The following is a 27,039-nucleotide window of genomic DNA, read 5'->3' on the forward strand; positions in this document are numbered from 1 at the left end:
GCGGAGTCGTGGATGTGCATGTGTGTCTCACCCACCTTGAACAGACTTTCAGTCAGCCCCCGCCTGATCTGCGTCCACAAAAAGGCGCAAAAGAAGAACAGAGCAATTTCGGTCCAGGTGATGTATGCGTGATCCAGGAGAGTCCGTGTTGTGAGCTCCAGCCCGCACTGGCGACAGTCTCTCCACGCTTTCAGCATGACGCTGGATGCTCGGCTGATGAGCTCCAAGTATCCCGGCATGGGTTCCACATCCCCGATCGGAGCGCCCATCGTTGCGCGGCGCTTCGGAAAAACGAAAAATGAGAGCCAAAAAAAAAAAGCGCTGGGAAACGGGGGGAATACTCCGAATGAGAGACGAAGAGATGCCTCTCGACTCGAGTCCAGGCCGTGTGGCTAATCCGCTAACAAGCTTGCTAGCCGATTTAAACACACACAAAAAAGCTTGATGTGACACCCCGCTGTCTCGCTCGGGTCGCCTTATTCTTTGTTGTCCATATTCTTACGGCATGGGCCCGCTCATGATTTCTTGTCGGCTCTCCGCAGACACAGCAGCGATAATCATAGCCAAAATGTGATCATGTAAAAGGCAATTAACGGGAGCCATGGATCACGGCGGGCAGGTTTCCTCTCACCCTCATCATCATCATCATCATCATCATCATTCCGCTGCGCACGCCGCCAATTCACCGGCACAAGCCCGGCGTGTTGCTGGTTAGCGGTCTTGCTCCAAGGGAGAAGAAACGGGAATTGGCGGTGGCTAAGTCGCTGTAACAAAGGCCAAATACATTACAAATTGGCAGCGATGTGGTCGACAGAGAGCACGCGACTGTTGTGCCGTTACGACGCAGCTACGTCACGTCTCATCCCTGGACCGTTACACCGATTATATAATGGACTTTTAAGTTTAAAAGACAAAGGCACACGAGCGACGAGGCAGAGGGGGAAGCCCGGCTTGAAAAAAATAACCGTCGACGGTCGATCTTAAATGTGAAGTGTCCACGGCTGATGCGCGATAGCTACGTTGTTTAAAAAAAAAAAAAAAAACGGATAAAACCTCCCAAGGGGGCGGCAGAGACTCGTGACGTCGACCGCTACGACAACACGTCCTCGCTAGTAAGTGAAGAAATAAGGAAGCCAAGTGCAGCCTTACATGTTTAAAAAAAAAAAAAAAAAAAAAAAGAAACGCACACACCCAAGTACGTGTTGAGCTTTTATTTGATCTAAGGAATGTTACATCAAAGTGAATTTAATTACAAACATGACAAATGTTAATGTTTACGCAAGTGGCCAGAAAATGGACAGCGTCGTGATCTAATGGTTTCCACAAATGAGACATTTTTGCAGCTCACTTTTTGCGAAGTTAACGATGCTTATTGACGTGGTTGTGGTTTTGTGGTGTCGAACAGTACAGCTGCTTTATGAAAGCACTTTCCAAAATTATATATATATATATATATATATATATATATACATATATATATGAGCTATGTGCAGTGACAGGCAGAAAACTTTAAATAATCTTCCACTAGAGATCAACCACTTTTGGTGGCATTTTTTTGTTTGCTAGTGTTTGTGCAATTTTTAGAATATAAAATATTTGCCTTGGCTCAATAAAGGAGAAGAAAGTTGTATTTTACAATTCGCTTCTTGATGGGGAGGGCCCAAAGTGATTTTTCTCCCTCCTCATTGCAAAATACAACCACAAAAATAAACATTATTAAAGTATACCTGATTGACGGTGACCCATTGTTATCTTTGGAGGAATTTCACACACATTTGCTGACCAACCACTAGAATAAATACAGGGACTTCCATTTGTCTGGTGACATAGGTTTTGTTTCAAAACTTTCTCATCAAATAAAGACATCAAAATAAGGTTTGCGCATGAAAGACGGAAAGTGGGAAAAGTAGAAGGTTGACTTGAAGGCCATTATGCTGTGGCGGTGGGAGCGTACTGCATTGCTAGTCGATCAAATTCATTCTCCTGCAGGGGGGGGGGGACAAGAAAAAAAAAAAAAAGAAAGTTAAGCAACAGCTGAGCATAGCATGAATTGTTTGGTAGTGTGTATTGTTTATGTACATCTGTGCCATTGTGCAAATATATGTGTGACAAAGGCCCATGATCGAACATGCTGAACTTTTTTTTTTAGATTTAAGCATGAAAGGGTTAGGGTTGACAATCCCCCCCACCCCCATTTCTGGTGTTTACCACATTTTAAAAATCAGTTTGTATGTCAAAAATCATTACGTTTGAACCCCACTTTTGCAATCTGCGATCTGATAATCCAAGGGAGTAATGATGTACAAATTTACAAGCAAGTAATCACACAAATGAGTCATGAAAAGATAACGAAGAGCACCACAAGTAAGACAAGTAGGTCACCTTGGAAAAATAGTCTTTGAGGAATGGATGTGCCCGGTGTGCATCTTTGAGTTGAGAGAGGTACCGATTTGTCACCTGTAGACAAATTTGAGAATGTTGAAGACGAAATGGAACAAAAACGACAAGCAACGTGGAAAACACTTTAAATGAGGTGTATACTGATGTGTGTGTGTGTGAATTTTAAACATTTGTTTTGAAATGAGAACAACCTGGCAGCTAACGAAACAAAATGGGCTGGACTTTGGAGGTTCCATTTAGCACAGAAAGACAATAATAATAATTATAATAATAATAATAATATATTTAATTTATATAGCACTTTCTAGACACCTGAAGCCACAAACAACTCAACAATGGCCCTCAAAGGATTGTGCAAGTGTACCTAATAAAGTGTCCGGTCAGTGTTGCACAAAGTGTTAACCTTGAAAAAGATGTAATCAGTAGTTATCTCGGTGTAGTGATGGCTCAGAGTCAATGTTCAGCACTCCGCTGCATTACTATCAAGTCTTTATCTTATGAACGTTTGTAAGAGTGCAAAGCACGGACACAGCACTAAACGCAAAGATATGATTAGACGACGCTTTACATGGTAGGGAGAATATGCAATAATGAGAATTTGCCCGGCTAAATGCCTTTGGGTGACAACGACATCATGAAGGAACTAAAATGGAGTGACTGCAGTTAGTGTTGGTGAGAGTGTGTTCATCAAGAGGAAGTGACAAAATGCGTGGCCGGGCGCACAGCTTAAGGGCCAAAGTCTAACCTCAGGGGCTTTTCCGAGGTGCTGAGTCAGCACGACCAGGTTGATCAACGTCTCAGGGTGGCTGCTGTCCTGTAAATGAGGATTAAGGAAGAAAAGAAAGAATGAAACATGCCACAGTGTGAGCTTTGGATTCCACCAGGAAAATCGTTGTGCTGTATTTTAGCCTGTTTAGTGCAATATAATATTGCAAAAGGTTAACCACAGAGGTTATAACTTCACCAACGCCAGCAGCAGCCAATCATGATGACATCATAAACCTGGAGTCTTATTTATTTCAATAGAGGCCAGTTAGTACATGAGCCCATTAGCAAAGGTCTTATCTGGGCTTTACGATCAAAGTTAACCTGACATGAAATTCCAACCACTAATGTGCATCTTCAACGATGGCCATTCGTCAAGCTGCCCACCCAAAGGAGTTTATGGCAAACGTTTTGGCGCCCTCTGCTGACTGATAGATGTTTAGTTAATAATAGAGTGAATTTTGGAGAAGGAATGCCAGCGACCTTTCATTGAGACACGAGGGAAGCGTTATAAATTGTAAAAAAAAAAAAAATAAAAAAGTATTTTTTTTTTTTTGTTCAAAAGACAAATACAAATAAAGTGCTACGTGGCTTCAACTCTATATCATACAGCACCTGTGGCGCATTCATTGAGGATTATAGAAAGTGAGCCAATTTGGCTAAGTTGAGACTGTTTGAGCAAGACATTGGGAAAGGAAAAAGTCTACCAAACCATCGCACCTTGTCGAGTGCTTCCTGTAGCACTCCCTCGGCCTCCTCCCACTTGTTCTGAGCCATGTAACAGGCTGCCTGCCCATTGAGGAGCAGCAGCGTCGAGGAGTACTTGTCTGACATCTCCTGGAAAATGTAGTAGGCGTCTTGCAGTTTCTCTCCACCCTGGAAGCACACGCAGAGGGCCATCAGCAGTGCGCAAAAGAAACAGGGGGAAAAGCATTCAAGCGGATGAAGACAATAATCTGTTCAAACTGAGCATTGTGGTATTAATCTGCTCACCACAGCCAAATTAACCCAAGCTGTGGCGAGCTGGGTTAGCGTCGCATCCTCATCTTGCTCTTGCATCTTCTTCAGCTCCTTCCTGCCAGAAAATGTACGTTATGATTAAAGGCAACTAAAACATGCTTGTGCATCATACAAGATGACATCTTATTTTACAAGACATCAACAACAAATAGTTTTGAACATTAAAGGTTCCACTGGATATGGTATTACATTTGACAAAGACGGTACGGGATTCCTTTTAAAGGCAGGTGGATTTCATTGCAGGACATCTACAAATCAAAAGTGACATTTTGCTTGCAAATTGGCCATCCATCATCGCTCTTTTTAGGCATCTCTATCGCTTCTTACCTCGCTAAGTCAACACGATCCAAACTCAGCAGCACCTGAATTGTCATGGCCATGCTGGGAAAAACAAACAAGTTACATTAGATCAGTTTGACATTTTTTGTTGAAACTCGCAGCATGAAAAGGGACACTCACAAAAAAGCATCGCATTTACAAAATGTCCAAAAAAGCCTGGGTTTTAGGCCTGCAACACATTGAATGTGTTAAGTGTCTGTGGGCCTTAAACTGCTTTGTATCACATATATTATAACTTGATTGCATCACATGTGTCAGTCAAACTATATCTTGCAAAGAGAATGCATTAAGAAGATCTGCTTACCACTCCAAGCTTTCTCCTTGATGCAGAGTCCTGAGAGCAGCATCAGTGTTCGTCGCATGGTGGTAGATGGACGCGGCCATGAGGAGGAACGTGGTGTTGGCAGCATCCACACTCTTTGCCATTTTCTTGTCAAGATCATCTACAATGGCATCCCTATGTATGAAAATAGCAGTAGAGACCGGTAATTCATTTTTCAAGACGCCCTAGCACTGAATTATTTCTGCATCTGTCAGTGTATTCTATCTGTGACCAGTGCATTTTCTTTTCATGACACTTTTGCAGAAAACATTTCAGTTCAGTTGACAGTAGATTGACGAATAAAATGACACGTACTGAATAATAGAGCCCCTTTCCCCCCAAACTACGAGCATATAACCCCTCTCGTTGAACAAACTTGTTTGCCTTATTGTTTACCGTTTGCTTTCACTTGACAGATACTCTGCAAACATCCTGACAGCTTGAAGCTCGGGTGCATTGTTGGCCTTGATGTCATCCATGACGACAGCATACTTTTTCTATAATGCACAACATGACAGGTGAATAGGAGCAAGGTTTTTAATTCTGCTTATCGATATTGACTGTCACACGACAAGCGCGTAGCTCACCTGGGCAATGTATGCTCTGTACAAGAACGTGTCCCTTTCAGTCTCCTTTTCTGGTGTCGAATTCTTTAGAAGAAAAAAATAAAAGAAGCAAATCAATTTAGCTGAATAACAACAGAACTTTATGCCGTTTTGGAGTTGAAAACATTCGATTCTATTGTGTTAGCCATAGAGGATTCCTAATGAGCAAACGATCGAACTTAAAGCTGTTTAAGCCTTCACAAAACGTGACGTACCTTCAACTTCTGAGATTCGTTGATACATTGTTGATAACTGCCGATGTAAAAGGCATTTTTCACATCGAAAAGCTCGTCAACATCATTCTGCTGGGACGCCATGTTGAATACAATGCTGCTTCTGGACACGTAGCGCAACTACGTCACTTCCTGAATGTGAGAGGCACGCTCGTGTGGGTTGCAATTCGATTAATTAAAAGCATCTTCTCTGTACATGTTAACAACTTTGAACACAATTTTGATTATGGTAACCAAAGAAAAAAAATAAATACCAACTTTCGCAACAAAAAATAGTTCCTTATGTTCTCTCGATCACTTTTTCACTAATGTGACTGACCAGTAGAGGGCGAGCCAAATCAATTTTAACACCTGTATGCATCACCGTGCTCTATAGAATTGACTGAAATGCCGCTTATTCGCCGTCGTGTGTAGTGAAGCCACTGGCGGCCATCTTACGTTGCCAATCTCAAAACCTGAATAATGTTCATTCTGTCTCTTATTAATGATTGAACTTGTTGGCTTTATTTCAGACAGATTTTTTACGTTGTTCTTTAGCTGACATGTTTCGGCGAAATAGAAGGTGAAAGACTGCAGCGAAAACATGTTATGTAAATAACAACGGCCTTCTCTCTCATCTCCCTGATACTTTGCATCCTCGTCAGTGTGTGTAGCAAAGTCACGTCGTCTGATGTCTAGAACATCGCAACGTTCCCTCTGCATTCACGTGTTTCTTCAAATTGTCAAATTGATTCTTTTTGGCAACCTTTGTCTTTGTGGCATGTTTTGAAAAATACTCAACTGGCACAATTTTCCTTCCACTTGGTGTTTCTTTAAAATTATTGTTTCATTGTGGCTGGATGGATGGAAGCTGCCATTCACATGAGCTATGAAGTAGGGGGCCGCAAAAAATATTCTCCCGGCCACAAATGGCCCCTGGGCCATAAATTGGAGATTCTTGGTCTCAAGGGAACGGAGGCGCTGCCGCTGTTTCATGTTTTTAAAGAGCTCTATTTTATGAAAAAAATAACGTTTTATTAAAATTGTTTGTATTATTACTAATTTGGCATACTACTAATTATTATTATTATTGCATTTTATTGTTTGTAAAGTATCACACTTTTAGAGTCAGCTGACCTAGAGAGACACAAAATGTAAAAAAAATGTTGCATAAAAAGGGTGCCAAACGAGTCATTCTGGTTTTCCGACATGAAGGGAAAAGCCCCTTCTCTCCGTTCCAGCTCATTGTTCCTTTCGTCCCGTTTCCTCTGGGAAATTTCCAGCCTTGGGACCCGGACCCGGACCCGGACCTGGATAATTGCTGGAAACCTCCATGGGGGCAGGGAATCCGCTTGACCGTCAATGCGAGCATGCTCTTTTCATTGGGCCGTTCAGGCGCTCCTGTTGCGCCTCCATTGGCTCAAAACCACATCAATCTGCCCACCTCCAGGACTCCCCTCAAGTTTGAAACTTTTTTTTTAAATAAGCAGGAATCGGGTTACAACTAAACGACTTCTGGCAACCGAGCTCACTGGCGGCCGAGGGAAGAAAACACTCGTTGAATAATTCAAACATCTGTGCCTGGAACACGGTTCGAGAGAAGAGGAAAAGCAGCACCCGTGATCACAACAAGCCGAAGGCGGGCGAACATGCTGTGAAACACCGTGTCTCACCTCGCCGAGAGGGATGAAGACCACCAGCTAGATAAAGTTGCGATAAGTTTGATTTGCGTCCCTCTGGCCGCTTCCGCGAGGGGAGAGGGAGCGAGAGAGAGACCGAGACAGAAAAAGAGAGAGAGCAAGGTGAGCCCCTCGTCTGCAACGTTTCATAGTCGAGCGGCTTTTAATGAAACATTTCATCCACAGACTGAAATGGTTTGCATGTGTTGCTCGAGGTCGTCAAAAGTCAAACGCTGTCAAATGAAAGCCACGCTTGACGCGGTCGAGCGATTTAAACGGGGGCGTCGTTGCGTGTTCTGACAGTTTGTTTTAACCGTTAACGGGAGTTTGAAAGCATCTGGACCAGGACATGAAAGCAAAGTGTCACCGAAGCTGACTCTCGATCGTCTTTTGCGACATTCCAGACGCAATTTCATACTCGTTTGAATGCTGAGAGGCAAGCGACATTAGTTAGACGCCAAAAACTCCCGTGAGGTTAAAAAGTAAATGGTGAGAGAGCCACACAAGTTTGTTTGCATTCGTTTTCATACTCGGAAGTGTGTGAAAATGTTTTGCAATGCTGAGAGTCCAAGATTCTTTTCAGTGATGTGTGGAAATCATAAACATCGGTTGCTTTAGTGTGGCAAAAACTTGGATTGAGTCAAGTTTACACGTCCGTGTGGTTGCGATTGAGTCAAAAAACTTCCCGTGTGAAGGCTGACAGTCAAACATGAGTCCAAGATGCTGCTGTTGTGCGGTGAAAAACCTTTATGGGCTGATATTTGTGCCACTAGAAACTGAATATTTGAATTGAAGACTGGATATTTGAATTGAAGACTGAATATTTGAATTGAAGACTGAATATTTGAATTGAAGACTGGATATTTGAATTGAAGACTGAATATTTGAATTGAAGACTGAATATTTGAATTGAAGACTGGATATTTGAATTGAAGACTGAATATTTGAATTGAAGACTGAATATTTGAATTGAAGACTGGATATTTGAATTGAAGACTGAATATTTGAATTGAAGACTGGATATTTGAATAATTAATTATTGAATTGAAAACTGAATTATTTAATTATTAATTATTCAAATATCCAGTCTTCAATTCAAATATTCAGTCTTCAATTCAAATATTCAGTTTCTAGTGGCACAAATATCAGCCCATAAACCTTTCTCGTGACAATTTCGTTCCTTACAGAGTCAATGCAAATAGTCACATTCGCATCATTTTTTTTCTATCAAACTATTTTTAGGTGAGTGCTTTGATTAAGCATTTACATCACGTCCAGTCCTTACTGTGTGACTCAGGACTTTTTTGGGATAATGGTTGTGGGGCATCATTACACATGATTTCAGAGACCTCAAAGAGAAAGTGTTTGCATGATCTCTCAAAGTGGTCAAATGAGGAATCATCATCAAGATGCTCTCTTGTGGCTCATCAAGATGCTCTCTTGTGGCTGGAGGCATATTTGCCTGATATATGGAACTACTCTGATATCTTGTAAGCCCCAATTCCATAATTTATTTTTTCTTTAGGCTGCTCATTTTTCAGCATTTGCATGCAATTTCTAAAGGAATTGCATATCCTAGGGGAGATAGTAAGATTTGGTTATTTCCGTAGCTCTGTTTGAATGTGAACGCCGTAATAAGTGTGACAGTCTTGATAAAGTGCGCTGGTAGCAAATGTCATTTATTTTTGTATCATTGGGAAATGAAGGAGCGGGTGGAGGAGAAAATGCCGATGACTATTTATGCTTTTATGTTGACTTTGAGGATGTTGGCTTGATGATCAGCCCACCTTTTTTGTGTTCGTTGTTTTCACCAAAATGAAACAGCATGTCATTGTCAAATTGTTTTCCATATTTCATATTTAGGATGTACAGGCTTGGGGCTCAACATTTCAGACAATAGATGAGTCAGACTGTCTGGACTGGATGGCACAGAGAGAGGATGCGTATTTTGCGTTGCACAAGAGCATTCGTTATGTTTCACATTAGACGTTGCGACGAGCTCACAGGAAGTGGAGGAAATGCAGAAAAAAAGTTTTGTTTCGAATAAGCCTTGTTGCAGTCGTGGGGCAGCTCATTTTATGTAAACTAAAGCCTTAAGGTGTGAAGGTTTATTTATTTATTCCTTTTTTCTGTCAGAGTTTCTTAAAGGTTGCGAGCGGTCCAAAGACGTTCGCCAACAGTTTTTTAACGCTCGCAAATGTGAACGAGGTTTAAGACGAAAAGGCTGCGACGTGTTTTGAAAACACTGATATGTTTTGTGACACGCTGCGGTGTTTACAATGTAAAGCTTCGCTCCAGAACACGGCTCAAGTGTGGATGAATGGCTTCAGTGTGAAGCCCGAGGGGTCTGGGCCACTTGCGGCCCACCTCATCTTGCACAGCTCGGTCTGATGAACGATGACTTGGGATTGTGGCTTTACACTTCTCGTATTACTGGCGTCAGAGGTTTCAATAGTGAAGAGTTTCACTACCTCTCTTGCAATTTCCCAAGCTTTGTTTTTTACCTAGTTTGTTATAATGGTAAGAAAAAAAGCCACAAGGTGGAACAAAATGTCAAGAGAGTTAGAGAAACTCACTTCAACATCTGAAAATAATCACCAAAATGTGAGTCAATTTTAAAGCAGTCACTGAGGAACAAATGCAAAAAAAAGTCCCAGACCCCCGAGCGTTACACATTTAAGAGACTTTTTTTTTCAAGACAGTTCATTTAGCATATAGATGGACATGATAACCAATCAATGGATTGTTTTGAATTAATTATTGATTGACTATGCATTGGAACATTTATCTGTCTGGTTTTTTTGTGCTAGCTTGTTGAATTGAAGCTAAATAGAATGCACTTTTAACTCGCAACCAGTAGAGGCGCTGTTGTTTCAATCTCAACTCGTTTGCCGCGAAAAGAAAAACATGACATCAGAAAGCTTGGAGATTCTTCAATTCTATTCCAAAATGAATCAATTAATTGATTTCCCTCATTATCGACCGAGCACATTTGATGACATTGTCATCACACGTTTGTTTGCAAAAACTGTAGATCACGTTCACGTAAGAATGAAAATGATCAAAGTGAATGGGCTTTCGGCTAAACTTTTGACAAAACGGGGAGGATTTTAATTATTTACTTTACATAAAATGAAGTTGTGACTTAATTTAAATGACCATGCTATAATTAATTAATAAAAGATTTCCCCATTACTCACTTTCAAATGCTAAAATTGGAGTACAGTTCAGCAGAAGTTCAATTCATTTGTTTATTTTAGATTTCATCCATGGACGCTTTTAATGAGCTTTTTTTTTTTTTTTTTTTCTTTAGCAATATCAATCTTAGATATGCGCTGGAGCTTCCTCGTAGTTCAGGCGCATCATCATTCTGCAAGACAATAAATAATGACGCGCAATAATGAGCCATTAAGTCGAAACAGAAGCCGCTTGGTGGCTCTCCTCAGGATCATCGAAGTTGCTCCCTTCGGAGCGTCTTTACGAACAGGACAATAAAGTCACACCGCCGTACCGTCCCCATGTGGTGCCGTTATTATCATTAAAAGCAAAGCGGGAAAGTGCTGCGGTAGTAACACTTGAGATATTGTTGTTCGAGCCGAGCGCAGTCTAAGGTGTAACTTATTGACCCGGCGAGTGGAGGTGTTTGACCCGCTTTTACAAGCTTGCAAAGTTCAGCAGAGCTGGCCTCCGGTTTCCCCGGAAACCCAAAACACTCCCTCGCAAAACGGCCGCCGCATTGTCCGGAAGAGAACGCGCGAGAGATGGCGGCCGGTGCTTCGTTTGACAAATGTCAACCCGGCTCGTTTTCAAGCTGAGCTGCTTGCAACAGACTTTTCTCAACAGTATTTTTTTTTTTTTTTTTCTTCATGAGCTGCTCCAACTGGTTCTGCTTGTCCCCATTCACACAATAGCAGATGTGGTAACAGAGGCGAAGTCAATATATTTGATAGTCAAAGCCAATGGAAACAACTCTTAAAAAAAAAAAATGACATTGATTCTTGTGAGTGAAAATGTATTTTCCAACAAGATTAGCCTTCAGTGTTGTTCTTTGCATCTTTTATTATAATTGTTCAATTTTGATAAAACGTCTGCGAAGCAACATCCACACTAATCTCTTTGAAGGGATTTGTTTTCCGCGCAATCAGAGCGGCTGCTATCTTCATTAAGGATGTGAACCGGGATAGTCATTAGCTTGAAGCGTTGACGAGTAATATTTGCACCATTTCATGGCTGTGTTATCGCAAATCCAGCTGTCTTGTTGGTTTTATATTAGGGCAATTGAGGACAAGTTTCCTAAATGGATTATCCGAGAAGTGATTATCAGTAAATCTCTTTTGTAATAATAAATTCAGAAGGCTTTGCATAGCTAACAAATTGCTGTTTTTTGTTGTTTTTTTTCCCCACAATGAGATATTTCTTCCAAGAAGAAATGATATTCCAACAGCCATCTGAACAAATAAACATTTACTGCCTTATTTAAACCGATGAAAAATAGTGTTGCTCATAAAAGCAGCGTAGCCCGCGGGCATGAGCTTCGAGCCGATATGTTAAAATTTAAAAGCCAACGTTAACAGGAAGAAATGGCAGCATAATAATTCTCGTTTTGGTAAACTACGCACGGTGCAGCAGTGCAAAAAAGTTGGTAACTGAAGTTTTGGGCACCGTGCAAGTTCGCACGCCTTTCAAGTCAAATGGCGCCAAATCCGCGCCGTCAGAAATTCAGACATGATTAGTCATGCCAGTCGCTAATTTATACATGTGGCGACTGGCGATGCATAACAGCAGTGTGACCTTTCTGTCCTGCTCGTGTAAAAGCACTCCTTGCTCGTCCATTAACCAACTGAACAAATGAGGCTGTGTGGGCTGCAGGGGAGGTAAAATTAAATTAGTCATTGTGTGACTGGCTTCAGCGGTGGCCTTAATTAAAATGTCATTGGCCCAGACATCAATCATGACTCCAGCACCACTATGACTTCAAGTCATTGTCGGGCTGCTACTGTTGCTTCGGATAATGTCAATAATGTGCAATTCAGATTTGGCCTTGGCAGTCAAAGAACGGAGAATGTTCCGTGTTGGAGCAAAGCAGCCCAGAGTGTGCATTTTAACGCAAGAGCAAATGTCAGCGAATGTTGTTTTGACCCTCGGCTATTGCGGATTATTATCCGTGCGTATTACTGACGTCTGTTCCCACAAGAAGGCCATGGGGCGACTCGCGGCCACCGTCACGCACTGTTCGCCGGACCTCGCATGTTTGCATCAACCTGTTGCAAGCAGAGCGCCCTAACTTGCCCTTGGCTCTATTTTGGTCCAAATCGCACCGCTGAATTATTAATCAGTGAGCCATTCTATGCCTTTGTTTTAATTATTAATCGTTCACGGGAACGTGGCAGATCATGAAAAAAGGCAAACGGCGTCTGATTGAGTGACTGTCAAGACTTGACGAGTCGGCGTGGGAAGATGAGAAAGCGGCATGCTGCAATCAAGTCACGCATGTTGAACTGTGCCCACACGTGAGCGCTTTTCGAGTAATTGCACGGATGGTGCACGCGTGTGCGCCGCCATGTCACGCTGGTTTATGCAATGGGCAAAACGCAACTTCTTTAGAGAAGCATGTGACAAAAAAAAGTCGACGAGATGATGCTTCTGTTCGGCTTCATCTTCATGTCCTGCTGTTGGCGACGCACGTTTGAGCGCTCGCTTGTGAACACAAAGCACGGATGCACCTTTTATATAACGAGCACGATTGTGTATTGTTTCGCCCCGAGTGGGGGTGGAGGGGAAGAGGGGGGGGGGGGGATTATGTCACGCAGAAGCTTGTGGATGGGAGTTTTCTCATTCAGGATTTCTCAGTTGAACTTTAATCACGATCAAACATGCGGGCTCACTCTCAGCGCTCCTAATCATTGTGCTTATCCTCCGAGTAATCCATCAATTTGAATTCAAAGTTGCTCTTCATTCAATACATCCAAAATGTCCATTTTGCAGCTCAAGATGTAACCCAAAAGCCTCCCCTAATTAGATTCTTTACTATCTTGAAACAATGCTTGCCCAACTTTCTAGTCGCGGGCGAAATTTACTTGTGGGCAAAATGACCAATCAATCTTCATGCAATTGATTTAAATGAGATCGCGATGCGAATCTCTTTTTCTGTTTTCAGTTCAGTATTGGGCCGAGTGCTGTCGTGGATGTCGCTCAGCCTCCGATAGCGTTGAGACAGCAAATGAGTTGAAAGTGAATCAACGGCAGCTTTGATAGGGCTGAACGATTTCAGGAAAGAATTATATTGCGATTTTTCTGACATTTCAATTTCATTTGCAATTTTCTTCACAATGTACAAACATGACAGAAAATGCCATTCTACCATTAAAAAAATAAAAGCTATTATTGTAATAATGCAAGGACACAAAAGAGGTTTTGACAACAATCGGCATGGAAATAATTTTGTGTGTCGGTGCCTTCACAAAAGCGAAGCTCTCGGCTGATTGCGATTGCGCGACTCTTGAGCTTCTTGACATTTTTCTATTTTGTATTTACCAGGCTGTTTGTTCGCGGCAATGTTTCTTCATGTTTTTGGAAAAATGCTGAACAAAGGAAGAGGGATTTTATTTTGATACACCGGGGGTGTTGAAAAGAAAACAAAAAGATTTCAGCTGACCTTTAATATACCGAATTCATCGGTTAGCAGAAAAAGCCGGTTGCTGTCGGCAGCCGGTTATTGGCGTGTTTGTATTTAGGGAGTGCATAATTCAGAAATGATTTATGACTCTTAAGTGTGTCGCAGCTCGCAGTAAATCCCCCCCACCCCAAACACCATTTCGGCGCTTCAAGGACTGATGTCTCTTTCAGGGTCACAGTGCCCTGGTCCACGTGACGAGACTTAACCCCGAGTTCTCCTAAGAGCTTGCAAGTCGTGACATTTTCTGCTGCAATCAACCGAATCGTCATGGAAAGTCCTTCAAAAACCTCGCCGGGTGTTTGTAGTGGAGGGAAAAAGTTTTAGATTTTGTCCTCATGCTGGTTGGTTGTGGGCGTCCATTTCGTCGTCTCGAGACGTTCTGCCCTTTTGTCACCTTTCACAACTCTTCAGATGTCTGACTGACAAGCAAGTGCGCCTGATGCAAACAGAAGATGCTTGTTGGACTTTGTGGTTCATATTTGTTTCCTGCTCACATCCATTCATCCCAAAATATGAGCAGCCAAGAGTGTTATTTTTCCTCTTCACAAGCCATGTTCATTTTGGCACAGCTCCCTGTTTTTTTTTTTCTTTTCTCCTTCCCTTTCTTGCCTCACTTGACCGGTAATCCCGGCCGGCTTTTCTTCCAGCCTTGAGCAAGCTGTCTGCACCTGCATGAGGGTGTGAGTGTGTAGCTGCGACCCGGTTTGCTTCACTCGCACAAGTAATCCATTTTCGCGTGGGAGGAGCTCAAGTATCCATGAATCATGTTTTTCGGAGCTAATCTTCAAATGTTTACATTACTACATCTGCGGGCGACTTTCCATGACATTTTTGAACAGTGTGGAATGTGATGATCACACAAGGACGTGACTACATAGTGTCTTTGCCACCTTGTCGTGTAATTGTGTTGCCACTACAGACGCCCCAACTGAGGTCCGACATATTGGAGCCACTGAGAGGACGGACATTGCGTCGCCTTATGGTGACAAATGAGACGTTAGCGGCAAAATGTTGAGTGAAGAAATTTTGGAGACACGGGAGGCATGTAGCGGGGACATTTTAAGGACGTAGAGACACAGTAACTGTCTTCTCCTATCAGAGCAAGATGACTCGGATGTACGGAAAGCTAAGGTTCTTCATTTCTAAAAATGCGTAAGCCGCGTCAATGAAACTTTTTAGATCACATTTAACGTACGTTATTTGTGAGTAACTTTTTACAAAAGGCTGTTTGCCCATAAAACCTCTTTGAAAATTTTACAGACAAGATACTGCAGCGGTTGAACAAAAATAAATATATCTGCTGTGTATATTTCAATATCGAAATAATACACAACCGTTTATTTAACTGGACATATTAAGAATACACTTTTACTGAACATCAGCATAAATACCTCCAATAATTGTATTACTCAAGTAAGTATACGTATGCACACACAAAAAAAAAAAAACAGCCGTGTAAACCCAATCTTATCAAATTCCGATCGAAACTTGCAGGGATGAAACTTGGGAGCGGGACAAAAAAGACGTGGACTCGATTTAATTTTAAACAGTGCTGATTTTCCTATGTCCAAACGGAAGTATTGTTTTGTCGCTTGACTTGATGATGTTGTCCACAACGGCTGAGAGGAAATTTGATCGGGACATTTGACCAAGAGGCCGGAGTGTGTGGAAATCACGGCGACGGTGTCTTCATTGCATATCCGCCGCGTCTTGTTTCGTCACAGTGGCGCGATGTGTTAAGAAAACGTGAAAATACAAAGAAGAGACGCTATTGGGACATGACGGGAGCACTGTCGGGACGTTGTGGGGACACTGCAGAGATGCTATCCGCATCTTGCGGGGACAAAGTGGAGACTCTGTTGAGCCATTGTGATGATGCCACGACAGCAACGCTCTCGTGGGGACGCTGTTGACACGCTTTGGGGGGCATCATGGACGGTGTGCCAAGTTCACACACATTGTCAGACGACAGATGTGTGAATTTGGCCTTAAACACAATCATGCTGCTGCAGGAAGTCACAAGGAAACATCCGCCATGCAAAGTCTTTTCATCATTCCGAGCGCTGCCCCCACCACCACCACAATACCCCCCTTCCCATGAAGTCCTCATTTTTCTCGCCATAGGGTGAGAGATGAAGGCAAGCAAAAGCCATATTGGATCTTATTCCACCCCCCCCGCTCTCCCCCTCAAGATGGAAGCTGACATCTACCACTCTTCGGTTGTAAGTGTTTGTATTTGTGCCTCTGAAAGTCTTCCTTCCGTCATCCTTCTACCTTTTGCTCATCAACAAGCTGCGCTCACTTGACAGCTTCCATGACAGCACTCCCTGGCGAGGGCGCCGTCAACGGAGGGAGCAATTGTGAATGTTAAGAGGCGAGGTTGTGCAAACATGATCCATTATCCCGCTTTCTGACACGGTGATTCATCCGTCAGGAAGGCTGCGGCGATAAGATTCGTACTTGGCGTGCCAAAAAAAAGTGACTCCACTTTTTTGTGATTAACGAAATGGGACGGCGGCATATCGCGCCGAATGAAAGCAAATGTCGTGTTTTTGTTGTTTGTCGGATCATTAGCTTCCTCCTTGTTATCTGTTTCACACACATTGCATCAGTGCAGGATATCCGGTAGCAAGTGGCGTCTGATGCTGAGGCGCGAGATGATCTTCGACCAGCGTATGCAAAGAGAGCGGAGAGATTTGAAAGTAGATGCAGCGGGAGACTGTATAGAAACGACCCCTCATTCAGAATCTCACCCCCCCCCCCCCACTCTCTCCCCCTTGCTGGCTGAGAATTAATATGTCGCACCTGACTCGCCCACCGGTAACATTCAAGCCCTTCTCTCTAGCTAACCACCCCCTCCTCCCCTCCTCCTCCCTTTCGTGTCTTCCTCCCTGGGAAGCATCCTGCTGACATTCTCCAAGGAGTCCTATTGATATTCTTGGAGAGGCATTGCAGTGAGAGAGAAGGATGAAAAGTCACACTCAAGCATTACTTTCTAGTATGAACTACGTGAGTTAAAAAAAAAAAATCGAATCCAATCATTTTGTCTGTAATATTGGTCTCAACTGATGCACGGTGACAAATATTGAGGCTTTCGAATGACATCCACGTGATGGAGTCGTGTATGATTCCTATATTAACAGAAGGAATGCTTGCGGCTTCCGGGTGTAAGCATGTTCTCCATTTTCGGCCCCAGGGAAGCCGAGGATGTTTCTTTGACTTCTTTGCCTTTGCTGCTCGTCTTTGGCGTTGCACGCGACGCTGCATATGAACACTTTGCTCGACGCGTTGCTTCCGAAAGGTTCCCTGTCAAGATCGCGCTCCTCTGATGAGAGACCAAAACGGATAGCAAAATTGTCGACGGTGCTGTTAGCTAAAGTGCTTTTCCACCCGTGCCTTGAATTATGACTTGAATTTGATCCATGACGGCGCTTGTAACTCAGTTTATCTCAAATTGTGAGCGAGATTGTGAATACAGATGTTGCTGCCGCTACGCCACTTTGCGGATATCTCCCGATTTTGGCCCACAACATAAAAATGAGAAATTGAGCAAGCTACGGCTGAAAACTTTTTTTTTTGGATTGATATTGAAATTACGATGGACACCTGCTTTGCATGTCGGCCGCACAGTGCAGAGGGCGAAGGTTCAAATCCGGGCTCCGGTTTTCCTGCCTGTACATTTTTTTCCCCGAGGTGTCTGCGCGGCTTTTCTCGGGGTATTCCAGTTTCTACTCCAACTTGTCCGTAGGTGTGCTTGTGAACATGAGTGGTTGTTTTGCCTGCGATTTGCCGGCGACCTGTTCAGGGTGTACCCCGCCTCACGCCCGGAGAGGACTGGGATAGGAACCAGCATGCCCGTTAATCTCGTGAGGAGAAGCGCTTTGGAAAATAAATTACAATTTGTAAAGACAATTACAAAAACTCAAGCAGTTCATAACCTGGAAGCGTTGTATCATCATGCGGACACTGATGTTGACTTCGTTGGGAGTTTACTGACGTTGTAAAGTCCCCGGTTGTCATCGTGTCCATCCCCGCAAACGAAATGGAGTGTTTCTCTTGATTTTTTATTTTTTTTTGTGGCCATTTGAAGTCAGCTGTAGACTTCCATCATCCCCACACCTTTTTATTCATTCTCTTTGTGCTGACATTGAAAAGCCCTTCGGGGAAAAAAGGCTTTTGGTTGCCTATTTATTTTCGTGTACTATCCTCGGAGATCTGTGCGGGAGTTCACAGGAAAACAGATTGATTTTATTTTTCACAAACCTGAAGGAAGACTTTTGAGTCACAGCTGCAGGGATGATGAGGCCTGCAGACTCATTTAATTTGGGAGATGGCGAGGAGGGGAACTGTGATGCTCGCAATTTGCGAGCCTCGCTATTTTCCAGCCGCCATCGTGTGCGGAGTCATACATAAATCAAGCGAGAGACGATGAGTGACGCTTGTGTCTCCCGCTACGTTGCCGTCGCACCAACACGCCTCCGAGTGTGTTGAGGAGATGAGATGTCCACACGCATTACGCTTCCTTCTTCTCTAACTCGCTTGTAGGCTACGCTCCAGAAGGTGGCGGGGTCTCATTTGAAAGCTGTCACCGCTCATTATCTTATAAGGACGAAAGATTTGGGCCCGGCGCTTTATGTTATTTGCATCAGCCTCACACGCTGCAAGTCTCAAGATCCATTTCGAACGCTCAGCACAGTTCTCTTTAGGGACGGCAATTTGACGACATTTCTTTGAACAACTAGGAGGAAAATGAATAATTCATTTCAGACGGCACTAAACAGCGCATTTCCCACAAATCCATATTGCAATAGTAATATTCTATGCTAGAGCTGCATTTTATATCTAAAAAAAAAAAACATCGACGTCACGATGACGGCCTACACAATATGCATATCACAAAGGCGTGCTATGGTTTTCCTCAAACTTGAATGCGCATCACCACCTACTAGTTGAACAGTGTTGAGGGCACGGGTAGGGAACGCCGATTCCTGGAACACTGATTTTGCATGATGAAAAAGTTTACTTCTTTCATTAGATAATAAAAATAAAATTTCTTGAGATACATGTTAAATCGATATCGCATGTTCTTCTCAAAATGGTGCGGCCCTATTTCATCCCAATCGAAATAGTGTAGTTGATAAGTAAAACTTGTGGAAACTTAAACGGGCTACGCTGGCAACGTCACATGACCAAACTCAAAACAGATGAGTTGTGATTGGCCGTTTCCTGAGCCACTGTGATGTCATTTCATTTTGACAGCAAGTAGCAAAATGGCCGCCCCCACTGCGCTTGACGGGACGTGCGCATTTTGCTGCCTCCACAAAGGCAATCTTAATCCAAATGGCGTTCTTTTTACACTACGGAGTCATCAAGAACATTTATGACTTGACCTACCCTTGAATCAGAAGCACGTTTGCCAGCTGCAGCAAATAATGAACTCAATTGTGCCTATTCATGGTAGGAGAACAATAATCAAATTCTTAACAATTAACTCAAACTCTTCCCTGTCATAAATTGGGGAATTGTCCCAAAATATTTCAACTTTCGCTTTTTAGCTTCCGTTTGGGGTAAAACGTCACTTTGGAGCTCGGTGTACTCACAACGCTAATTATTTTTATTTTCAACTGCAATAAAGCAATTCCACCACAAACTGTTCGTCAGCTTTTAGCACCAGAAATTAATTTAGTTTTTATATAGCCATGGATATATGTTTTGAAATGTTTCAGTGGAGTCGGCATGTGATGATGGAGAGCCTCAAATCTTCTAGCGACTTCGATATCACAAAGCATTAACTTGACATTTTCCGGTGAAATCAGCGTTAGCGATAGTTTAATAGCTACTTGAAGCAGCCGATTGTGTGTCAGTCAGACTTGATTCACTTTTCATTGCCAATCAATCACCTCCTGAAAACATTACATTCATTTTATCCAAGGCTGTCGGCAATTATTTCAAGCAAGCGATGATGAACTGTTGACTCGCTCTCGCGCTCTCTCGTGCCCTTGAATGCACACCACTCACAACAAAGTTATTTGGATTTCAAATCAAACGTCAAGATCAACTTCAAATGCATTCCAACTTTCTTTTGACCTTCTCAACGCTTTTCAATGCACATACCCAACAGTTTCGTGTTGCACTCGTATTTCAGGACAACTTGCTGCTCGCTCTCCATTCACGTCTCGCTTGCGTGCAGTCGCTTATGCAAACTTTCTCTCCTCTCCCAAGCATGGACTCTTTCAGCACAAAGAGTTTGGCCCTGCAGGCGCAGAAGAAGCTGATGAGCAAGATGGCCACCAAGAGCATGGCTAACCTCTTCATCGACGACACCAGCAGCGAAGTGTTGGACGAGCTCTACCGGGTCACTAAGGAGTACACTCGCAACCGCAAAGAGTCCCAGAAGATCATCAAGAACCTGATCAAGATGGTGGTGAAGTTGGGAGTGCTCTACAGGAACAACCAGTTCAGCGGCGAGGAGCTGAACCTCGTGGAGAACTTCAGGTGGGCGCACAAAGCACTTTAGAAATCAAATAAAGCGATTTATAATCATGTTTCCAAATGCCGAGTGCAAAATCAATCAGGATAATAGTGACAATTATTTCTTTCATAACTGCTCAGCCTTAAATGTTGATGAATGGATGTTGGAGTTCCACGAATTGACCTGGATCAGTTCAACGACAATTTAACATTCTCACAAGAAGCAAAATCATTTTACGCAATAGTTGTGCACAGATTACGTCTGCGCTTGTCTTTTGTGTGTAAGGATGTCAGTCATGCCCCGTCTACTATCTTCACTAAACACGAACTGCGCGCTATCGGGCTGCTATTGTTTTCCTCTTCAGCCGAGCTGATGACTTCATCGCCCTCTAATTTAAAACAAGCAGGAAAAATGAGCCTCTCCAAAACATACTCAACTGTTTGTGCAGTCGTTATCCAGCAAGTCAGGATACTTAATCACGTGAGAATATTGCTCCTCCGCTATACCGGGGTTCACTGTTCGCGATTTTTTTGGGGCAAGGTTCATAAAGAACACTTTACATTAATTTACATAAATGCCCTTCCCACGCTCTCACTTTTCAGCCATTAATGGAAAAACCATTTTCTGTCCCGCTTCTCCTCACGAGTGTCGCGGGTGTGCTGGAGCCTCTCCCAGCTGTTTTCGGGCAGTGGGCGGGGTCACACCTTCAACTAATTGCTAGCCAATCACAGGGCACACAAAGACAAACAACCACTCAAATTCACACCTCAGGACAATTTACTGTGTTCAATCAATCTACCATGCAAGTGTTTTGGAATGTGGGAGGAAACTGGAGTACCCGGAGAAAAGCCACTCAGGCACTTGGTGGGGGGGGGGGGGGGGACATGCAAACGCCACACAGAAAGGCCAGAACTGGAATCGAACCACCAATGTCTGCACTGAGAGCAATAAAACATAAACCTTTTGACGCAGAAGCTGCTGTTGTGCTCATTCCACAGTTTGGGACCAGCAACAGAAAAATCTCAATGCCGCTCAGAGACATTTGAAAACAAAAAGCAGAATCTTGAATTGAACTTGAAAGTGCGCAGACCAGACGTTATGTGCTTTAAGTGTTGCAGGTTAGAGGCGACTTGGCAACACTTTTAACCAATGGGAGACATTTGAGGGAGGATTCGAAAGAAAAGGGAATTACAATAATCCAGCAGATTTGTGATAAAAGCGTGCAATACAGTTTCAAAGTCCTGCTGTGTTTAAAAAAAAAAAAAAGCTTCCCTTTTTTGCCAGCTGCCAGAGGTGAAAAATATTATTTTATTTTTGTACATTATGTCTCGAGCGGTTCAGTGCAGTCCACATGTTCATTGTTTCATGAAACATAAAAAGTTGAAGTGCTAAATTTGTAGAACTGAAGCCATGATTGTATCCGTTTTCCATCAATGGATGTCAAATTTGCCATCATCTGGAATGTCGAAGCTTAATTCTGTCTGCGAGGGATGACAATTTTGGCAAAAGGAGACAAAGACAATCGTTTTGTTGCATTGACGCTTCCACCGTTCATGGTGGTCAAAGTGTGACGACAAAAAGACCAAGTCAGCAGTTTCTATTTAAAAGAAAGTGACGCAGGCGACCGTGTCAAGACTGGAAGCTGACAGCCCGTCTGCGCTTTTTTGTCTCGCAGGAAGAAAGTCCACACGCTGGCCATGACGGCGGTCAGCTTCCACCAAATCGACTTCACCTTCGACCGTCGCGTCATGAGCGCCCTCTTGAACGACTGCCGCGAACTTCTGCACCAGGCCATCAAACGGCACCTGACGGCCAAGAGCCACTCGCGCGTCAATCACGTTTTCAATCACTTCGCCGACTGCGACTTCCTGGCCGCGCTCTACGGGCCGTCCGAGGTTTATCGCGCTCACCTGCAGAGGATCTGCAACGGCGTCAACAAGATGCTCGACGAGGGCAACCTCTGACCTCTGCTTGAGGCACCTTCTCGTCACCCCCCCCCTCACTCCCATCTTCATGGATATTTTGCGTTGAAGGTGACAATCGTGAACTTTTTTTTTTTTTTTATTGGTTGCTTTGTGCGTGCCTCTCAAACATTCTCTTAAACACTGAAGGTTTTTTTTATTTAATTTTTTTTTAAATTGTCTTCTGTCTCAAAGTAAACAAAATCCATCCCAATGAATGTAAACCGCCTTCAACAGCTTTCTATTCTTGCCACAAAGCTCGCCATCTCACTCAGTTGAGAAGTGAATTCCTGAAGTTTTAGCGCTGTAAACAATGGCTTGGAGAGGACAGAAATGTCGAACGTTTCCAAAGATCCCAAGACCTAAAGCCCCCTTTTTTTTTTTTTAAATATATTTTTAAACGACTATTGCACTCACTCCCGAATAAGCGCTGCACTGTACTTTTTCCTGCATTAATGCAACTATGTGAACCAGAGCAGATTAATCCTGCTTGGCCTGAATTTCAAATCTCTAAACATCTTAACTTCGTAGCGAGGTTGGGCTTTTTGTTCCAAAGTCATCAATAAAGCCGCTTCTACTTTTTATTTTTTTATTTTTTATTTTTTTTAAACAGTTTGGTTGTTAGCCAGCATAACAAAGATGAAATATTTGGGTCGTAGGGGACTGGGAATCTGAAAGCGTCGGTGCTGTGTGTTGTCGTCTCAGCGCTGACTCAGATGTCTCTCGGTGAGTCAACGTTGTGACTGTAATCGAGTCTGTGACGATGATTTCACGTCTACTGCCTGCGTTCGTTGATGGCATATCGCAATAATAACAAAGGTAAAAAAAGTCTGATTAATTTATTATGAAAGATTCTAAATAGATGATTTTTTCTCCTAAGATTTGCTAACCACATTTTTCTGTTTGTTAGTTGAGGCGTGATGGTAAAACAAACACCAAAAAAAAAAATTAAAAAAAAATCAGTTGTGTGTGATTATGACAAAAAGTGACTAAAACGCAAAAAATCACAACGTAGTCTATCTGTCGCAGAAAACACCTCAACTGAGCGAAGAGACTTGCTAGTGGCCCGGTTTGCTCAGCAAGTTTAGAACACATTTCTGGGAACGTACTAACAAAAGTGGCAGGAAAAAAAAAAACAAGTTTAGGCAGGATACGCTCACTTAAATTTCATGATTATTTTCTTGTGGGTTTCGGTCATTTTCCACCCCTTTAATTTTTTTTTTTTGTCACGTATCACATATTTCCAGAAGCTTGAAATAAGACGCACAACAAACCTAGAAATTTTTAGCATGCTTGATAATCAGCAAAAAGGCTTACAATGTTCGCAAGCCAATACAATCTCTGACAGATTTTTGATCCCGAGTCTGAGTTTGTGAATTCAGGTCGAAGAAATCGTCGTGGTCGTGGTCTGCCGCACATCGTCACGGCAGTTCCGAGAACAGAACTGCAGCACGACACGAGAGCTGATGCCAAGCTGGCACGCGTGCAGCCTAATGGTCATCGTGGACCTGCGGAATCGGATCGGCTTCATTTGGCCGTGATTCTAAAAGAACGAGCTAAAAAGATTAAAAGGCTGGCTTGTTAAGAAAAAAAAAAAAAAAGTGAGGCGGGAAAGGCCGCATGTAAAGATTTAGCCTCACAACACCGCACCTGATCGGACTGTTTCAATTGTGGTTCCAGCTCAGCACTTTGGCTGGGCTTGTTGGAATGTTTTCAGTCGCAGACGCTCCATTTGCTACACACGGCGGCCTCACCTCAAACTCTGCACGTCACTTAATGCAGTCAAACGTTTGTAGTTTGTCTTGCGCAAAGGAGCTAGGGCGATTCCATAATGGCCGTCTTTGTTTTTCCATCACCCTAGTCCGTCCGTGAGATTGCTCTGCGCCTCGGCCTAATTTTGTATTCCGCGAGTGAGTGTGTGCGTACCTGTGACAGAATTGGAAATTGAGCCGTGTAATAAGCGCTGTACGTTTCCCAGATAGGATTGCAGAAACTTTAACTTCCTCTAACTCAGCCGCTGTGCCAAAGAGGAGGAGGAGGAGGAGGAGGAGAGCTGCTGTTCCTCAGCACGTCGCCTCTTCCTGGGGAAGCGTTCACAAAACAGTATGCACTTGATTATCATAACACTCAATGAAGAAGACGTGTGAGGCTGGGATTTTCAGCTTTCTTTTTTTTTTTGAGGAGGCCAGCTCAGGGTTCTCTTTCTGTTTATCAAACCAGGATAGAAATGGACTGCAATGACTTATTTTACGTTTCATACGCTCCTTGATGCATTTCTACTGCCATTCTGAAATGGTTTCCATTGTATGTACATACGATTTTTTTTGGTGCGTGTGTGTTCCTACACAGCAAATACAGCTTCTTACTTTTCTTAAAGATGACTTTTCTAGTCTTTCTTACATTAATCATAACATGCAAATCCCAGAGCCCAGATTCAAACCCTGACCTTCGAACTGTGAAGCGGCTGTGCTGACCACTAGGCCACCGTGCCGTTAATCAACGTTATCTCTCATTTAGTATGTTGGAACGTTTCCGAGGCGCTAATCGGACAGTCTGACCTGGATTTAGTCACTGAAATGACCCCCCCCCCCAACCCCTCCACTTCCCCTCGCCGCCCCTCCCACTCTCAGCATTGTGAGGACGCCATGAAAATAAACACAAAGCCATCTGACTCACAAGCAATTCAAGTTGAGGTCATTTCTTTCCACTTCCTTCAGAGCCCACGCAGCAGTCAATGGCAAGCGTAGGAAATTAGTCAGCCAAAGACTTGCTTCTGTTTCACCGATATTTAGTGAAATTAATCACTTCAACTGCGTTTAGTGTGAACTTTAATCTGTCAATGACACAGCTTGGACTACGGAGACATAATTTGGGCCGCAGCGTGTCTGAAGATGGTCCCGGTGACACGTTTGAAAGACTTTCGGCTGGTCCCAACGCCCAAATATCCTCTAATGGTCATTATCTGTGCTTGAGCCTTTTGTGACTTCTGTTGGCCGGCAACTGACTTGAGGGAGCTTTGCCTCCGTCACGTCTCGGTTCTCTGTGTACTTTGTTTCATTTTATTTATTTTTTTCAAACCAAATGGGGACACTAAAAGAAAGCTAAACAATCATGACGCTTGCTTTTTTTTTTTTTTTAGTAATCCGAAAGGCGACAAGTGCTTTTGGGATTTGTTTGCCAATATGCTTTCTGGCTGTGGCCGTCCGTACATCAGTATTTCTTTTTCAAGCGCATTTTCATGACCACTGTATTAAACAAACCAACAAACAAAAACTTCATAACGAACAAGCAAAATTCTGAAAGACATTCACACAAGGCCAAGGTGTCCAACTCACAGGCCACGTTATCGTTTCCCTGACTGAATATCAGATAAAACTTTTTCAGACTTATAAATGTATAATAATCTCACTTCATTTTGTTAAACCAGGTAAAAAATGCGACCAAGGTTTCATTTAAAATGGTGACCTGCCAAGCAGTCCGTCTCCCAAAGCGTCATCCATACAAGCGGTTTAGTGCATCTCAAACCTTTTCACACTGTGCAAAGTCCTCCATAATGACCAACACTAAAATACGGAAGTGTTCATCAAAACGGATTCAGAGTTTTTGTTCTTGTAAGCCATTGTAACCGTGTTTACTTTAGAAGAATCATCAAGTGCAGTTGTTGTGATTGCAGTAACAATTAGAAACACAGCTACTGCCCGATTGATAGCTCTAGTCAGCGCTTAGAATTGTGAAACCTTTCAAATGAATCAGCATTATTACATTTCCATAAATTCCCTGTATTTGATTGATCCTATACTGTATATTTCAAAAATCAAATTGAATTGGAAATCAAAAGCAAATATTTGAGTATACTATAGTCTCATTTATCTAGAACGATTGGTGAACCAAAATGTAAAACTGCTTCAAGTGAAGAAAATTTGCGATATCAGCACACATTTTCTGCCAAATTAAAACAAGAAATCCATTTAGCAAGAGACATGCTTTAGCAAACAAACTAAAATGAGATGGCCAATTGGAATTTTGAAGTGTGCTCGATCGGTCTACATCGATAAAGTCCAAGTGTCATCCTGCATAATTACTGTAATGCGATGAGACCTTGCCAGTTATTCTTGTTAACTGGCACCTTGCATAATAGAGCATGACTTGAAAATAAAGTTGTTCGCTGAATGACAGTTCTGAGGTTGCCCATTCACCTTGCACAATAAAAAGAAAGATTAACTTAAAAAAGAAAAAAAGAATCCTCCTCGCTGTGATCCGTCACATGACCTGCACTTGGGCTCATTAATCACCACACGTAGAGCGTATTGTGTGCTCTTCTCATTAGTTATTAATGCTAAATAAATAAACAAACAGACTGCAGTGTTGAGTGCTGGTGAGCAAGTGATGGCTTACCAAAATGGGTCAAAGCCCCAAAACGTGAAGGACTGTGTGATTGCAGGTCGGCAAGTGGGCGGGGCCAGGTGAGGGAGAGGGAACTGTGGCCGAGTCCATCACAGGGGTCAAATGGCCTTCACAGCTTGTTAAGTCTATGTCAAGGGAAAAGGTGGCAGGAGAACCTAACACGGGGTCATCTTAGCCAAGCAAC

General features: G+C 43.0%; 3 protein-coding genes across 3 annotated transcripts in view; 1 reads left to right on the top strand and 2 right to left on the bottom strand.

Moving 5' to 3' along the window:
- cers1 (ceramide synthase 1) overlaps positions 1-1,061 on the bottom strand; it is a 28,494-nt gene extending 27,433 nt beyond the window's left edge. The window contains exon 1 of the mRNA XM_088313008.1: positions 36-1,061. Coding sequence (XP_088169134.1) covers positions 36-269 — 234 coding nt within the window. The 5' untranslated portion in view covers positions 270-1,061. The remainder of the gene's footprint in view (positions 1-35) is intronic.
- Positions 1,062-1,196: 135 nt separating this feature from the next.
- cope (COPI coat complex subunit epsilon) lies at positions 1,197-5,836 on the bottom strand. The gene is made up of 10 exons (XM_088314159.1): positions 5,667-5,836; positions 5,434-5,496; positions 5,243-5,343; positions 4,829-4,981; positions 4,513-4,566; positions 4,159-4,240; positions 3,886-4,041; positions 3,146-3,214; positions 2,383-2,457; positions 1,197-1,983 (listed from the first exon to the last, which is right to left on the bottom strand). The coding sequence occupies exons 1-10, from the start codon at positions 5,766-5,768 to the stop codon at positions 1,930-1,932; spliced, it is 909 nt and encodes a 302-aa protein (XP_088170285.1). The 5' UTR covers positions 5,769-5,836; the 3' UTR covers positions 1,197-1,929.
- A 1,065-nt stretch (positions 5,837-6,901) lies between these two features.
- On the top strand, positions 6,902-22,669 carry tnfaip8l1 (tumor necrosis factor, alpha-induced protein 8-like 1). The gene is made up of 3 exons (XM_088314023.1): positions 6,902-7,465; positions 20,241-20,513; positions 22,166-22,669. Exons 2-3 carry the CDS (start codon positions 20,242-20,244, stop codon positions 22,452-22,454), a joined length of 561 nt encoding a protein of 186 aa, XP_088170149.1. The 5' UTR covers positions 6,902-7,465; position 20,241; the 3' UTR covers positions 22,455-22,669.
- Positions 22,670-27,039: the final 4,370 nt, after the last annotated feature.

This window comes from Idiotropiscis lumnitzeri, chromosome 13 (assembly GCF_059441095.1).
Source record: "Idiotropiscis lumnitzeri isolate Australia: NSW breed Sydney's pygmy pipehorse chromosome 13, RoL_Ilum_1.0, whole genome shotgun sequence".
NCBI classification, from domain to species: Eukaryota; Metazoa; Chordata; class Actinopteri; order Syngnathiformes; family Syngnathidae; genus Idiotropiscis; species Idiotropiscis lumnitzeri.